Consider the following 16,934-nt stretch of genomic DNA (forward strand, 5'->3'; position numbering starts at 1 on the left):
ACACAGTCTCCTGAAAAGCGCTTTCTTTGGACATAAGATGGGCTGAAATATGGTGTGAATTCATTTGCACAGCTGCTATCTTAAGTTATGCATTGCTACTAGAAAACCGATTACTATGCACTTTATATTTCAGTGCCATCTTCTTCTGGGAGATGGCACATAGTAGCACGGGGCTCACACGGTCACACCGAGTTCACATGTTCGACTCCTCTTGCACCGTAGATCTTTATTCACGAGAAACCACAGCTCTCCTTTTTTCTTTTCCTAAAGTGTTTATCAGCATGCAGAATGACTCCACGGCAAAACTTGTTCCATAGAATTTAGCATAGACAGGTACCGGGCACTCATATAAAGTTTTATTATGCCCCCTTTTATGCTTGGTTGCGGATACAAAGTTGGCATATTCTTTGGCAAGAAACATGCCGCATTCATTGCTTCCAATACTGGCAGCATTTTTATTAATATCACTGTTCTCTTACGCTCATACTTAAACATTTCTGGTCCTTTGAAGTTTACCCGAGTTGAAGGGACATGACCCTGTTAGTCCAAACATATGATTGCCGTTGTTTTTTTTCTCTGTTAGAATCAAAAGTCTGTCATCAAAACTACTAGTGTGACAAGATATACTCATTTGGATTACTAACCTAAGCAGATGGTAGAAACAGCAAACAAGGGCACCCAATACGCTTGCAGCCGAAGCCAAGTGCACCGTGGCCTCGGCGACGCTGGTGGATGAAAACGACAGGGCCGTGGTGGCCCCAGAACCCGTGGACGACGCTTCCTTCTGGCAAACGAGTCAGGGGAAGTTCCGCTTCACCATCGACGAGCTCCCGCCACAACTTCGCCTTGTCTATGTACTACTGAGGGTGCGTAAACGAGACATTCGTGACATATGATAGAACCCCTTTATAGTAAAGTTAATGCTTCCAGGAAAGATTTACAACATCAGACCTCAACACCAATTCAGTTTCCCCGCTAAATTTAGCGGGGAAACTTGTGACGTTCCATAATGCAACGCGCGCAGTTATGCTGACCGCCGACACCGCTCAAAGCAGAAACGGGCATCTAAGAGTTATACCAGTCTTATAAGTACCTATGCTAGAGAACTTAAAAAATTAAAGACGTTTACAAAGCTCTGCAATGCGAAATTAGTGCGCAGCTCTTGAGGTATTTTGATTTTGCGATATACCATGCTAAACAATTTGAGAAAGAAATATGTATATATATGTACAAATTTAGATCATTCTCGTCACATACTGGTTCTGCACCCTCCTCCTCTTCTGTGTCCTCTTCCTCCTTCCTATGCTCCTCCTCCTCCCTCCCCTCCTCCTCTTCCATACCCTTACCTCCCACACCTCCGTACCCTCATCTCCATCCTCTTTCGTACCCTCTCCTCCACCTCTGTACTCTCCCCTACTCCTCCTCCCACAGCTACCCCGCTAAATTTAGCTGGAAAAATGACGCCACGTGACCTCAACACCAGTTCAATTTCCCCGCTACATATAGCGGGCCAAATGACAACACATGAATTCGTTACATGTCACCTATGAACAAATTCAGTTTCTCTGCTAGATTTAGCGAGAAAATTGACATCACGTGACCTCAGCACCAATTCATTTCCTTGCTAAATTAAGCAAGGAAACTGAATTGGTGTGTAGGTCTGCGACATCCCATAATGCAACACTGCACCTTCAGTTTCCGCAGCAGTTAAACTGTTGTCACATGACCTCAACACTAATTCAGTTTTCCCGCTAAATTTAGTGGGGAAACTGTGACGTCCCATAATACAACGCGCGCAATTATGCTGACCGCCGACGCCGCCCAAAGCAGAAATGGGCGTCTAAGAGTTACGCTCTAAAAAAGGGAACTGTTGTGCTAATTTAATAATTTGCAGTAAGAGTAAGAATACAGATGAACCCAGTTCTTCGATATGTCATCACTCGCATGGAACTCTTACAATAAAACGGTCGGCAGCATTGTCACCCATGGGGATTGCAAAAAAGCTTTAACTAGTAAACCAAGGATTCTCGAACTTTTCAACCTCGAGGAATACCTATCTCTTCTCATGGATGGCCGAGGAGTCCTTCCAGTCTCGGCATCAATGCAAGAAGACAATAGAGAACAGGCACGCAGCCAGGGGCAGGAAGCCCATGGGGCCCAGGCCCCCCCCCCCCCCCCCCCGCCCCGAAATCTTCCATTTTGCTGGGACCTCCTCTACCCCCTTCCCCCGAAACAAAATCCTGGCTACGTGCCTGATAGATAGAGAAGCTTACAGATCTCGTAGCCATAATGCATATACAGTGAAACACCACTTGAACAGACTCCAGCTGAACAAACTATTCAGATGAACAAATTGTTGCAAAAATCTCCAGCAAAATTGCGTCGTATCCACTGCGATAAGTTGAGTGAACCTTCACTTAAAGCCCGACGTGCGAAAATAAGTTATTCCTTAAGAAGATTTTTTTTTTTTTTTTTCCCTTCTATTCCCCCTTGAATTTTCTTCTCCTTTACGTCCTTCTTGCATGCTAAGCATCTAAGCGGCTCAGAACCCCGAAACCCGAACAGCAGGGATTATTGACACAGGCAGGAAATAAGCACCGAGAGGACCTTGCTATCGTTTGACTCGGATTCGTGGATCGCTCTATGGGCTATTCCGACGTCACCAGCTTTGAAGCTGCACCAAACGGCACCTAAACTCCTTTCTCCATGTGAAGCCGAGCTCCCAGCTTTGAAGTCACGCGAAAAGCCTAGCCAAACAGCGCCTAGTTTCCCCGCTGCCAAAGGAGCGGAGCGTAGCCAAAATCTGATGGATTTCGGCTTTAATCTTATTGGCTGGTGCGCGTCATAGTTTCAAGGAACGAGGCTCCCATTGGTTGCTACATGTCAGTTTCAACAACCGCCACCCCATGGCGCTGCGTGTCCGCGCCACCAGCGCGCCGGTAACACGAAGCATCTAAGGTCAGAGTGGTGAGGAGAGATAGACTTATGTATTTGCATGATCAATTTTTGTCAATTATTTGACACTGAAACTTATAAAAAAATTAGTTATTTGCAAAAATTAGTCTATGTTAGTATTTGACGCTGTTGCTGAAACAGCAAAGATCCATATTTTGTTCTCTAATTAAAAAGAAGGTAAAAAAAAATATATATTTATAATAGAAAACCTACAACCAAAAAGAAAAAAAGATATTGTTAAAAAAAAAAAAGAAAAGAAAGCTGTCAATGTTTTTTTCTTGGTAAAATGCTTTGTAGACAGTTGTTGAAATGAATGAACCGCAAGAGGTGCCCGATGGGGCAAGCAGATGCCAGCATGCAAGAAGAATAGCAGCTTGGCTGTCTTCAGTTTTAGTTTATGCATCATTCCAATATTTACGAGTCCTTGGCCCAGCACGCGCATTTTTGTTGCTTTGGAAAGTGAGCAAACCATGTGCCATACACACAAACACTGAAAATGGAACCGGCCAGAAGCCCTTTTGTGGAGAGGCCTATACTCTGTTTGACCCAAAGCTGACGGTGCAGTGAGAGCCACATGCTGGCTAGGCTATTCGACCGCTTCCTTTCGTCGCCCGAACTCGCTCTCTGCGCGTAGGTATGGGCGGGGGGGCATAAATCATGTGGGGAAGGATAGGCGTACGACCAGTCCGACAAGCACGTAGCGTCCGCGGCACTGTCGGTATTTCAAGCCCGAGGGTCCAAGCGAAGGAGAGCATTACATCAATGGATGGCTCAGATCTTCCAAAATAGAGCTTGAACTGAAAAAACTTGAGGGTGGGGACGGATGTAGAAACCTCGAAGCTCGGGGAACCTCCAAGGGTATCGTGGAGGGATGCCTGGGTCGAACGCTGTCCGAGTACCCACGGACTAGACCATTAATAGCAATGCATTCTGTTTCCATGATCCAAAGGAAATGGCGGTGCACGAGGATGCAGACGTGCTGTACCACCTTCTCACCTGCCTCAAGCTGCTCAGCCTTCATGCCGAAGTGCTGAACAAGGCCGCTCACGATCACCGAGGCTTTCTCATCTGGTGCCAGGAAAATCTTTTAGTGACAAAGTGAGTGGTGTCCATTGCATTCTAATCCCAATCTTTTGAAGTCGGAGCTCGCTATCTTATGGTCGTCACGGGTACACCTATATCCCATCTGTAGTATCATTCATGGGGCCATTTGTTTATATTCTCATGGATGCTTTATGCAGGGAAGTATTATTCTATTGCATACTGCTAATCTTTAAAGCATTCACTTGCAAAATTAGTGTTTTGTTCTCTCGAACCCTATCGCAGTCTTTTTATCGTGAAATATCACTCTGAAAATTCATGTATGGCACAATTCACATGCTATTTACGTAGTGGACACTGCCAGTTACGTAGGCAATTGCCAATGCAATGTTTCGTGCTATGAAGTTTCACCTTCAGTTGCAATAGGTTTGTTTAATTTGCCCGAACTGGTGGAACTCGTTCGGGCAGTCTTGAAGCTGGCGCACTTGATTCAACGAAAAATTGCAGCTACTGGCTGTGCTTCCTTGCTGCACATCTTTAGCACTTCTCTAAACTCGGTCTGAACTGGGTAGTTCAGAACTTGTTTTGCCAAATCAAGCAACCCTAACGAATGCATGTTGCTTGCGTGTGACGGTCTGCAACCAACGACAGTGACCGCACACTGTCCTGCACGCCAGGCACTCATGTAACTTGAGCACGGCCGTTGTTGCTCTGCCGCACACGTGCGCACCGCAATATCAGCTGCACCCCGTGCTTTTGACATGCTTCTGTAACGCGAGTTGTTGACATTCTGCCAATCTAATATACATACCGTAACACCCCGAGATATGCCCCACCCCCAAAATATAGCCCACCTCCATTTTTGGCACGATTCTCTTTTTTTTTTTTTTTTTCAGAAACACCGAAAGATAGCTTACTTACAGTAATTGCAACACCCTGGCCAATGGTGACCTTGACAAAAACAATGTTACTTAACCACGGCGGGAAATAAGCGAACACTGCTGACTGGGGAGGACAGTCATCTTTGGTTCATCGCCCTTTCCTGCTATCACGGGTTTCGAGGGTCACAAAACCTTAAACTAGCAATCTTTCAATTCTTTTTTTTTTTTTTTATGGCACACCAAAAGTTATTTAGCCCTCTTTTTTTTATCCGATTTGCTATTGATTCTAGGTGGGCTATTTCTCGGAACATTGTGGTAGTTTGCAGTTCTAAAGCGACGTTACTACAAGACACTACATAATTTGCAGTGCTGGGTACACTAGTAATGGGTGTTTTTATTTTGTTTTGTCTTTTCAGCCTGTGGAAGTTATTGCAGGCAGAGTTTTCGCAGATAGCACGTCTGTGTGTGCCCCTGCTTCTGCACTGTGTCACGCTGCCCAGTGGCATGGACATGTTCTGGAAGGTGGTCGAAGCCGACTTCCACAGCGAGAACTGGAGGGACAGATTCGCCGCAGGTCTGGTGTCTCCTTTCATTGGGACACGGGGCGCTCACATTGAAGGCAGCATGCTCAATACGACGTCTCATTAGCTCATGCATGATCTTACAGAAAATATGTGGGATCCTAGCCTATAATACTAGTAGCAAAGCTGCCAGTTTATGTACACTAACTTTCTTAACTTACCATAAACACAATGTTGGTGCTTTATCGCATTTTGCTTCGAAAGGGTGTTGGTGGGCACCAAATTTTACCACTTAGACTAGTACTTCAAATGAGCACTTCCCACCATTCTATTAGTTTTAAATGCAGCTTTTCGGTTGTAAGCAAGAAAGAAAAAAAAAAGAATGCAACAACTTTTTCGCACTAACAGCGTCAAGCTTTTGGAGTAATTACAGTAAACTACCAAGCATGCGCTCATGCCACAATAGGCACCCATGCGCTATTTATGAAACCTAAGAAAAATAAGCGAAGGACGTATGTACCAAGTGCTCACCCCCGACATCTGAACCTGCCTAGTATTAAATTGAGATGCTCCTTCATGTCAGCTGCTTCTCTGGGTATGGTGATGCAAAGAGGTGAAGCGCACCCTATCAAGTGCCACATCTGCATTTTTGCACTTGAATCTAACAAGTGCCCATCCTCCAGCATTTCATCATTAGTATCTCTACATATTCAGTGGGCGTTTCCTCACTTTTACTGCGTATAATTTCCTTCTCTGCAGCCTTCATTTGTTAGGGAATAACTGATGCCTCAAAGGCTGCCTTATTTTCCAAGCTGCCTGTAATTGGCGCTACAAGGAAAGATACTGAACCATGACGTGCTCCAGTGTATAATTTGAGCCCCACGAAAAAAAAATAATTTTTTTTTGTGAATTCTGTGAAGCACGTGAAGCACAGAAAAACGAAACTTGGCTTCACTGGGTCTCGGGCTTTGACCAACGTCTGTATGTATTGTTTAATGCTAGTTCATTATCTGGAAAAAATAATGTACATAATGCACATTCTCACAAATTTCGGTGTAGTACAACGTCATTCACATCATTCACTGGACAGTAGGCTTGTTCATTTTACCCACACCTCCCGCACTAGCTACCCTCAGTGCACGCCACCATATTTCGTTTACAAGGGAAAACTATCTTGAAACACATACTAGTGCACTGCCTTACACTTTTCAGCACTGCACTACACTTTCGTGTGCCGGTGTAGGCTGGTGCGGGTAAATCGAACAGGCCCAATGTTCCTGGTATTGGCTGCTCACGCTGCTACACCATTTTTCTGGTCCAGTGGAGAAAGTGACAATGATTGGGCACTTCCTGGAGCCCAACACAGTAAAGAACAGCCCCCTGCTGCAGTCGTCCCTGGCCAATGCTTTCTCCTACCTCATTCACTGCCTCGACGACATCCAGACCGCTGTGGCCGAGAGGGCACTCCTCTCCCTCGAGAGCATCCGCACCGCATCACTCAAGGTCCGCTTTCCTACCCTGTTCCAATGAAGACACAACATGACCAATGTAAACACAATGTAAACATCTGTAAACACATCTAAACACGTTGTAAGGAAGGAATGTAAACATAACGTAAACACCTTTAAACACTATGAAGTCAACGAAAATTAACCCTGGAGAAGGAATCATGTTCTTGTTCCCCTTCTCCAGGGATCACTTCTGCATTCTTGTCTAGCTCGTGCGCACCTTTGCATTTAATTGCATTATAATCGTAACAGCAAAGTCAATGTAAATACCTTAGGCCAATGCGCTGTTTACAAACCTCCCCCTCCCCCCACACTGCGTGTGCAGAAACTAGATTTGCGTAGGGTGAAACGCCTGCATATGCACGGTGCCAACATGTGCGCCGCCACAGCGACGTGACCTTCATAGCCGTGTGTTGGTGTATAAGCACATGTCAACATCTGTAAACACATTTTAAGCAATGTAAACATTGTGTAAACGCACAAAAACACACTGGAAACAATATCAATACAATGAAAACATTATTGTAAATAACATGGCGGACCAATAGAAATAAGGCGTGCAGATCGAAGTACAGCAAGTTCGTTGACGATGTTGCAAGAAGTTTGCATTTTTGAGAGCTAATACCCTGCAGTGGCTTTTCTGTTATTGGAGTAGTACGCCGAGTGCAGCTGATGATTTCAACTCTGTCAGCTCGTTTTCCTGTCATCATTCTGTCAATTAATCATTTTTTGTCAGAATATGCGGAGAGACTTCCTGGAGCTCCGACCCCGATGGTTGATGATCTAAGGCAGAGAGCAATATATGCATTGCAGTGAAGGTGTCTAGCCTGGATGATTCCATAAGAAGGATAGAGAATGTAGATACATATGGAGCAGAAATTTTGTTCTTATTCCCGCAACATACTCCCGATAACCAGAGCAGAAAGGACTGTTTGTGGAGTACCAAAACAGACGGCCTTTCCCTCCTTCGCAGCTGCTGGTGTGGTGCCTTGAGGCACAGTTCGACACGGTCATCCTAGATCGGCCAATGATCCTGCAGACCGTGTACCAACTGTACAGCCACCTAAGCGAGCGCCGTTTCCTCACCTGGGACTTCTTTCTCAACCGGTTTGACGCCCTTTTCATGGAGGCCCAGATCAGCCTGGAGAGGAGCGGAGAGATCACATACACCCGCGGTGCGTACAGATACTATTCGTTCAGTGCAATGATGTTGTAATAGCGTCTACTATGTCTCACCTTAAAATGGACTGCAGGTGACGCTATGCACCATTAGAACCACTATGATGTCAAGCGAGTATCAAAAAACCTTCACGAGGTGGGCAGCGATGCGCGGGGTGTTTAGTCGCATGATAATTTCACAGCACTGAATTGGCTGGGATGGCTCGTATTATCCGTTGTAGTCTATACAAAGTATACCATACTACCCCGAGTCATCGCCCACCCCACTTTTTGGGCGAATACCGATTTCCCAAAAAACACAGAGTGAATGCCCACCCCTACAAATAAAAATGGGGGATGGGCACTTGTCCGATCATCAATTTTCAAGGAACGCGGACTCCGCGATCCTTGAAAATTCGTCCTACCCGAATGACGCAGCTGCAGACCTTACAGTTGGAGGACGTCTGTGACAATGTAAAACAAGGAAGGGAAGGACACTTTACTTTGTTTACAGATTTCCTCCCCATTTCCGTAACCCCGAACCCGGGGTACATTTGTGCTAAAGGAAAACGATTAAGATAACAAAATGAACCTTTGTTATACTTAATAAAAGTTTTGTGAGACAAAAGAAGATGGAAAGTTAACAGAAGCGGTAACCTATCCAGGGATCGCGAGGTAAGCGAACACCCCATATCCTAGAATGTAACCGCAAAGTGTAAGGTTAAAGATGTAAGGCCAAAATCTACCTCCACCGAAATAAGGTCACCGCCCACCCGCTTCTTCACCTGCAACGCCGCGACCGCGGTTCGTAAGGTTGTGCGATGTTTATGACAAAGCCAACGGGTGAATAAAGATTCGCTAAAACACTGCACACAGACATTTGTAAAGCGGCCCATTTCCAGCTCTGTGTTCGTGGTGCCGTCCACGCCACGCAGCGATGCCGCCTTAGCCCCGCGTTGATAGCACACCGCGCACAAGAAGCCTCCGCCCGCGTTGAGAGCACACTGCGCACGGACGCACACATGTATGCACCAAAAAAGAAAGTTGCACAAGAGCCTGATCCTTGTGATTCACAAGGCACCCAGCTTGGCCCAACTCCAAAGTTTTCCAACGCAATTGCCGGCTTTCCCACTTTTCCAGCATTGCTCTTTGTCACTTCTTTCGCCCGCGCGCTCGCCCGTTGCACCTTATTGGTATTTCTATTTTCTTGCCGACTTATTTCTCTTACTTTATTTATTTTTTTAATATGCAAATCAGCAAAGGTTAGGGAGCCTAATGAACGGAACATTGCGGTTTTAGAAACATGCTTTCACGGAACAAGAATTCGGGCTGTATGACGATCGGCGGTGTTCATCGCGCAAATGCAAACATCGGACTTCACAATAGTAAAACATTCTTTTATGAGCATTTCTTGCATAAAACAATGAAACTAATTCGAGTTTTTAGCTTATTGTGTCTCCTGTGCAGCAACGCTAGATACGAACAATGGGTGTTTTTTAAGCTTTTACTAAATATTTCGTGCTTACTCACCGAGACATGGCCCACACAACTTTTTTTTTTTTTTAAATTTCAGGCAGCAGTGGGGTGGGCGATGATTTAGGATGTTACGGTAGTCAATTGTGGTTCAGTAGTGCATCGAGGAGTGCAACCTGAAATTGCCCAATAGAGCAAGACGTCATCACGAATGTCTAGTTGGAACCAGTGAATAAGTCTTTGGTAAATGAGTACTCTAACTTGTAGGTTCTCAAACTTCGTGACTTCGAGAAACCCCTTGTTGGTGGTTGAGGAACATTCTCGGTCTCGGCATTGATACAGGTAAAGCGGCGCAGAAGCCTACAGGCCCTCTGAACAAGAATTTACGTACCAGACAGTGGTTGGATCATGGTTATGCATCAGTGGGTTGCTCAGATCTTCTAAAATACAGCTCAAATAGGACGAGCACTTTTCATAAGGACGGACACAAGTGAGGAAATTTGGGAGCTCACGGAAACCTTGAGGGTACTCTGGGAAACACAGCTAGGGAACCCATACTCTAACCGATGATTAAATGCATGGTTTTTAAAACTAGACAAACAAACTTAAACTCTCTCGCCTCCCCGAAAACGTGATGTGCATGCAATTGGAAATATATATGCTGCTTCCTGAAAGCTGTGTGCCCTATGTCAAGACATACAGAATCTGACATATTAGAAAATTACATGAATATAAGTTAACCTTAGAAATTTATCGAGTATCCATATGACAAATGGCTATTCAATGATAATTACCACGAAAACCCAAGCCCATCTGAATTAAGATGCCCTACATGGTTCTACTTCGAAGCTACAATTTAATGTTTGCCAGTTCAATTGCATTACTTTAACTTAACCTTGTTGATGACTTCCGTCGTCTCTTTATTTTTGTTCTGCAACCTAAGATTTTCTTTCAGCTTATGTAATTCTGTATTTTTAGTTTTAATCAAGTTGCTTAGTTTTTTGCGAGTGATCTCCTCTGTATTTTCTCACCTCTGTTAATAGCATGTAGGTGTGTTATGTACCATCGCTGTGGCTGAAAGGGTGGCAAGGCCACATCGGGCTCTAACTCTGCCTTTAGCCATGTCACCGAAGACAATGCTGTAAACAGAATTGTCTCGAATAAACGCAAACTAACAAACAAAAAGTGCCATTTGTGGGCAGAGGTAAAACTTCCATTCTAGTGGGACGGTTTTTGTTGATATTATGCTGTCAACCTATAAGATGAAGCCACGTTAGCAGTCATACTGCTTTGGTTAAAGTAGTACTCCACAGTGGAAACGTCCGATGCCATTTTAAGGCAGACTAAATTTCCACCGTTTGCACCTTCATACTGCAAATCTGACTTTTGTCTGCATTATGTTCTCATGGGCTTCCAAATTGTTTGGTAGAGAAGAACCGTATTATGGCTTCCAGCAGAGTGATGGTTTCAGTTCTGGGCAGACGGTTTTGAAAATGGACTACTAATTAATTTATTTCTTGATTATGTAACTTCTAATTAGTGACTGTCATACTGTTGATGGTCAGCAATTACCTAAAAAATAATTATATTTTATAAATAACTAGTTCATTCTGCAACCACTTCAGGTAGTGGAACATTTAGGTGCCTGACTTGGCACCAACTCCTAAAAAGTTAAATTTAACAGATTGTGTTTTTTGGTGCAGAATCAAAATTAGACTAGTGATTAACATCTTGCACTTCGAAATTCACCGACAAAGTGGTGGAGTTCTCAAGGCTCAGCAAGTGTCCTCACACATTAGCAACCACCATCAACAAGACATTGATGCTCCTTCTCTTTTGTCTCATTTGGTTCTCTCCTCCCCTTAGACCTGAAGAACAGCAACAAGAACAGCGAGGTGTACCAGCGCAAGCTGAACCGTGCCCACGAGGCGCTGTCACTCACCCGAGCAGGACGCACCCTCACGGCGAGTCTCGGCACCAAGTGGCCCTACAAGAGGGCCATGTCCGCCCCCGGCGGCATGATCTCCAGACAGGACAAGATGCGTACGTCCGCTGTCTTTCCATCTCTTAGATAAATGGAGGCGAGTGGCTATACCCTTTATAATGGGCAATACCTTGCACCACCTATCTAGAAACTTTCCTACTTTAGAATAATTAAAGATTAGTTAAAAATTAAAAAGCATACTTTAGTATAATTGAAGATTAGTTAAAAAATTAAAAAGCATGTGGTATGCGGAGTGCAAGTTCGTCTGCTTCTTTCACGGGAGTTGTGATGATGTCAGAATGCCAAGCTCTTATTAGGTGATTGAACAAAATAGTGGGTAGACCTCAAGGCATCTAGAATTGTGGTGTACCCACATCCTTCCAATCAAAGCCAATTGAAACTCTGCATCGTTTTGACGTAACTGCAACCTCCGCGCAAGAAGCAAATGGCTTTCTCTCCGCATAGGATGGACAACTGGACAGTTATGCCGGTCTTGTCCTGGTTGGCTGGTCAAAACTTGGAAATCGTAAAAATATTAAAAATTCATCTTGGTGTAATGTCTTTCTAGACAGCAGAGTTCTCTGGGCCAGAACCTGATTTCTGTCTGCGAATTTTGGGCTTTGAAAAGCCCAAAGAAGTCGAAGTGGAGCCAACCTTGATCTCCTCTTGTCAGAGCTAGTCTGGTTATCTCGGCCCTAATTTGCTCGGAAACAAGTGTCAAAGTTGGGCTTCACTGCCAGTAGTTTGGCTCTCATATGGTATCTTTGAGCCTAAATCGCGAAACAAGTGCCGGAGTTGGGCTTCACTTCTGGTTTTTCGGTTTTCATGTGGCAACTTTTGGCCAAAATTTGGCCTAAAAAAAGTGGCATCTTTTGTTCCAGTCTGGCACTTTGGCAATAATGTGGCAAACCAGAGAAAAGCCATAGAAACACCAAAGAAAAGCTCTAGCACTAGCTAATGACTTGGAGCAAAATCGTATTAGGCCCAAGTTTGGCCCCTAGGATTGCCAAGCTTGAGCCAAGTTAGGTATTTCTCATGGCATGCTCCTGGGTTAAAGCCTAAAGACCTTAAAATTTGATGGCTACCTTAAATAGCCAACAAAATTTTCATGTCAAGAAATACCAAACTTTTTTTTTTTATTTTTCTGTCATGAAGCTTGAGTTTTTCAGAGTACAGACACCATACTGTCTGCTGGGGAAGAGGGCGAGCTCATTCATTGGTTGCCCGCCACCATACTGATGCCAACTGGCTTTATCAGTACTAATGATGAAGCAAAGTTAAAGTATGCTCGTAGCACTGGTAAAGGCATTTGATTTCCTGATACCATGAATACACTGAAATAGCAAATATGCTTCCTGAAATAAAACGCTGGGTCTACTGCAGAGAAGATGTACTGTAGTTTTAGCTTCCTCAAATATGCCAAAGTGTGTGCTGTCTTCCACTAGGAAGACGTGGTTTTGCTTTGATGGCAGCCAGGAACTAGCATCATTAAATGGCAGTGAGCTGAAGATAGTGAGTTCCAGTACTCTGACTATCCAGTAACTCCATATATCAGTCCTACCAGGCTGTGCTTGGGCAAAGACTGCAGATCTGTCGGAACATTCTATATCTTTCTATGCTGCAGTTGTGGACAAGGAGAAGATCTACGGACGCCAGTCTTCAGCGCCGGTCCTCAAAAGGAAAAGCTCACGGATGAGCGCTACTGGGACGTTCAGTGGATACCCTTCGCTGCAGCATTTCCCAAACAGTTTCTTTCCAGGTAATGTTCTGGGAAAGTTGCCTCGCTGCGAGCCCAACCTAGAGGAACAACACGGAGCCAGGGTTTCAAAACCAAGAAACTACATTCAATGTTAGATGGGTGGGACAGTTATTGAAGCACCGAAGCATTCGGTGCTTCATCAACAACTGGCGGGGGGGCGTCTGGGTCAAGGCTGCCTTGGCCAGCCTTGACCCAGACGCCCCCCCGCCACTTGTGCCGGTGGCCTTTTATCAACAGGGCAATGCCCCCTAGTTAGCCGCAGTTTGTGCACGTGCCACACGTGCCAGGATGCACCCTGGTCGTCACTGAGTGGTGGCGCCGGGCCACCCATAAACCATGATGGCATTAGTATAAATCTCCACTTTTCGAGATATGGAAGCTAGCTGTGACGAGGATAAAGAACCACTGTAGCCGACAAACTCGTAAAGGAAGCTCCTGGGAGGCTTAGCTTCTTGAGCCATTCTGAGGCTTCCAGGGTTACTTTTCAAGTTCTTCCTACGTACAAGCTTCTTTCATTGCATATATCCTAAAGTATGGAACAATAGTCTCCGACTGCTCAAGTAGGCGTGGTGAGTTGCATGCATCTTACCACTCTGCAGCCGATAAGAACATCGAAGAACACATCGTGAGGCAAGAAGCACATTGCATTTTTTAGGCTGTCAGTGACGGGCAGCGGAGAAAAGCTCGCCAGAGAAAAGCTCACAGCAAAATTGTTCGACACGGAAAAAATGCTCAGCGGCTTTTTGACGAATAGCGGGGGGGAAATATAACCAATGTAGAAAGCCAAGGAGTTCCTTTCTGAATTGTTTACATTAAATTACCTTCTATGTATCAGCGGATCCTACATTTCCAAAACTTCACATTTTGACATTTAAGAAGGCACGCTTTCAGTTCTAACCTCTTCTAATCAGAAAATAAAGAAAATTGATGTTTTCTCCATCCCGGCCACATCACAATTAAATATGGCAACAGTCATGCAAGAACGGTTGACATAAAAATGAAAGACAATTACAAATCTCTAACGTGAAATTACAGCGCAGCTCTTGAGGAGGAGAGGGTATGTCCCCCCTCCTCCTATGTACCCTCTCACCCTCTCCTGTTCCTCCTCTCCCCTCTTCACCCGTGTCCTCCCCTCCTCCTTTTGCATACCCTGCCCTCCTCCTCCTCCATACCCTACCCTCGTCCTCCTCCTCCATACCCTCCCCCTCCTCTCAGTTTCCCCGCTAAACTTAGCTGAAAAATTGACGCCAAGAGACCTCAGCACCAATTCTGTTGCCCCGTAAATTTAGCGGCGAAAATGACGTCACGTGACTTGGTGTCACATCACCTATGAACAAATTCAGTTTGCCCGATAGATTTAGCGGGGAAATTGATGTCACGTGAGTTCAACAGCAATTCAATTCTCGGCTAAATTTTGCGGGGAATTGAATTGCTGTTGAGGTCACGTGATGTCAATTTACCCGTTAAATTTAGCACGTTTATGCCAACGGCGGCACCACGAAATACGCAAATGGGCGTGCAAGAGCTGTGCTCTAAATGGGAAATGAGGTCTGCAGCAGAGCGCCTTGCTTTGAAATGTGTACCGCCTGCATGGGGACACGCCTGTAGATTTAGTTTCACTACTGCTCCTAAAATGTTCAACCTGATCCAAGAATACAGGAACAAATCGTTCACTTTACCAAATAAAAATTGAATTGATAAAGACTGCCTTGTATAAAAATTTCATTCTACGTGAGCTTTTCTCCGGGTCTGTCAAAAGACTGGTGAGCATTTCTCCAGACCTGCACAAATGTAGGTGGGCTTTTCCCCGGGATTCATCAGTGACTATAGATGGCACAGTGGGTTATTTGTTTCTGGTTTTAATATGTATCTGGCATGACTGCAGCCAGTTTCACTACTACTGCTAAATCAAGGGACTCTATTTGTAAGGTACCTGAAGAGTGGAAGTCACTGAGGAATTGACACTACCTACTTGCATTTTTCCCTTCCACAGATGGACATCTCAAGGACATGGCCCAGGAAGAAGGACATTTCCTCCATGTCCTCCATAGAGTGATGGATATGGAGGACCACGACAAGGACACACTGCATCTGCTCATCTTTTTACTTATGGAGGTTCGTGGATTCTGGCCAACAAAGGGCATTTATTACATTCGTATATACACCCGACAGTATAGAAGAACAAGCTTTCATACCGATCGAAAAACTGCAATATTTTGTGAAAAATGTGATTTTGGGTTTATCTTTGAATCTTCATATTTTATCTATAAAAATATTAAGGACTGATTATGATTATGAAATTAATCAAATCAGCATTTGAAGAACTCTAGGCAACCCAGAGCGGCATAAATTTGGGCCATTTTCGTTTGTGCAGTTGTTTAAAGTGTGACGTCGCCTGCGATCATATTTATGTTGAAAAGTAGGCCTAGCGATCTTCTCTCGATCACAGCAGTTTTATAACTTCAATTTCTTGCAGAAAATATCAACAAACACTTATTTTTCCCTCCACAAAATACTGTCGCTTCATATCTATGGTAATATTCTAACACATTTTTCTCTTTACGAAATTTTGGAGCATCTTCACAGTTATGCAAAATAACTTTTGCTCTTAATATTGTCCTACCACAACCAAATTTGGCATGCATATGCTTAGGATATGTAGAACGCAACTATGAAGGTTTGGATAGAATGTATATTTTCTATATTTATACAAAATTTTAGAAACTTTTGTTAGCTGTTCAAAAATGGTGTTTTTGTGATATTTATTATTTTGGAATAACATGGTCTCACACCCATTGTCTTTGTGGAGATAAATGGCACATACTTCATCAAAGGCTATGTATTTCTTAGCAGTTAATAAACATGCAGAGCATATAAGTTTTAGCTGAAAGTATAAATTAAGAATTAGGATAACTCTAGCTCTATTATCTTTGTGAAACTTTCATTTATTAAAGAAAGAAGAGCCAGCTTTATAGCACTACACTCACGAACTTAAGAGACAAACTTGAGTAACTATGCACCATGATTTTCCATCTGCCATGGCAACTGATTAAACCTGTTTCTTTTTGCTACCCTCCTCCGCATTTCCCATTTTCGTTCTGTTAATTTTTGTACATATTGCATCTTAATTTCTCCTTTATTCAATGCCTAATTTTATTTCTGGCTTGCACACACTTGTTACTATTTTGGTTGCATCTCTGTTCCTTTTCTCTCTCTCTTCCTCTCAATTTTTGGTTGGATGCTCTCTTTCCCCCTCTCCTGTTTTGCTGTTGCTTGTTTTTCTGTTACGAACCCCCAGTTTCTCTCCAGACCTGACCAGTCTCATCCAACAGAGGAAAAAGCAATGGCCAGAAACCAGGTATGAATGTCTTTCTTTTTTTTTTGTACTTTGCACGACACTGTTTGTACAAGCACGACTTTGATACTTTTTGACATTTTACTCCGAAAAATACTGGCAGGCATCAAAATTTACCACTTAAGTTAGTGGCCTAACTAAGCACTTTCCATCACTACAGTAGATTTACAGCGGGAACTGTTAGTGCTCCTTCCCGGCAAAATATGCTCATGTACGAATGCGAAACCCCACTCTAAAGCAGAGGCACTGCTCTCCCTCTCCCCATCGTTCATCACACACGTTCCTCACACACGTTCCTC

At 44.1% G+C, this 16,934-nt stretch overlaps 1 protein-coding gene and 1 long non-coding RNA gene across 2 annotated transcripts in view; one reads left to right on the top strand and one right to left on the bottom strand.

Moving 5' to 3' along the window:
- The window catches only part of LOC120844611 (protein unc-79 homolog), a 92,252-nt gene that overhangs the window by 36,262 nt on the left and 39,056 nt on the right, over positions 1 to 16,934 (top strand). The window contains exons 24-32 of the mRNA XM_040216470.3: positions 694 to 866; positions 3,905 to 4,053; positions 5,294 to 5,451; positions 6,720 to 6,901; positions 7,880 to 8,081; positions 11,404 to 11,580; positions 13,146 to 13,280; positions 15,274 to 15,395; positions 16,579 to 16,638. Coding sequence (XP_040072404.2) covers positions 694 to 866; positions 3,905 to 4,053; positions 5,294 to 5,451; positions 6,720 to 6,901; positions 7,880 to 8,081; positions 11,404 to 11,580; positions 13,146 to 13,280; positions 15,274 to 15,395; positions 16,579 to 16,638 — 1,358 coding nt within the window. The remainder of the gene's footprint in view (positions 1 to 693; positions 867 to 3,904; positions 4,054 to 5,293; positions 5,452 to 6,719; positions 6,902 to 7,879; positions 8,082 to 11,403; positions 11,581 to 13,145; positions 13,281 to 15,273; positions 15,396 to 16,578; positions 16,639 to 16,934) is intronic.
- LOC121834460 overlaps positions 1 to 16,934 on the bottom strand; it is a 60,627-nt gene that overhangs the window by 24,253 nt on the left and 19,440 nt on the right. The window contains exon 3 of the long non-coding RNA XR_006077230.1: positions 6,815 to 6,916. This is a non-coding gene — a long non-coding RNA (uncharacterized LOC121834460). The remainder of the gene's footprint in view (positions 1 to 6,814; positions 6,917 to 16,934) is intronic.

This window comes from Ixodes scapularis, unplaced genomic scaffold (assembly GCF_016920785.2).
Source record: "Ixodes scapularis isolate PalLabHiFi unplaced genomic scaffold, ASM1692078v2 PGA_scaffold10__122_contigs__length_95168666, whole genome shotgun sequence".
Classification (NCBI taxonomy): domain Eukaryota; kingdom Metazoa; phylum Arthropoda; class Arachnida; order Ixodida; family Ixodidae; genus Ixodes; species Ixodes scapularis.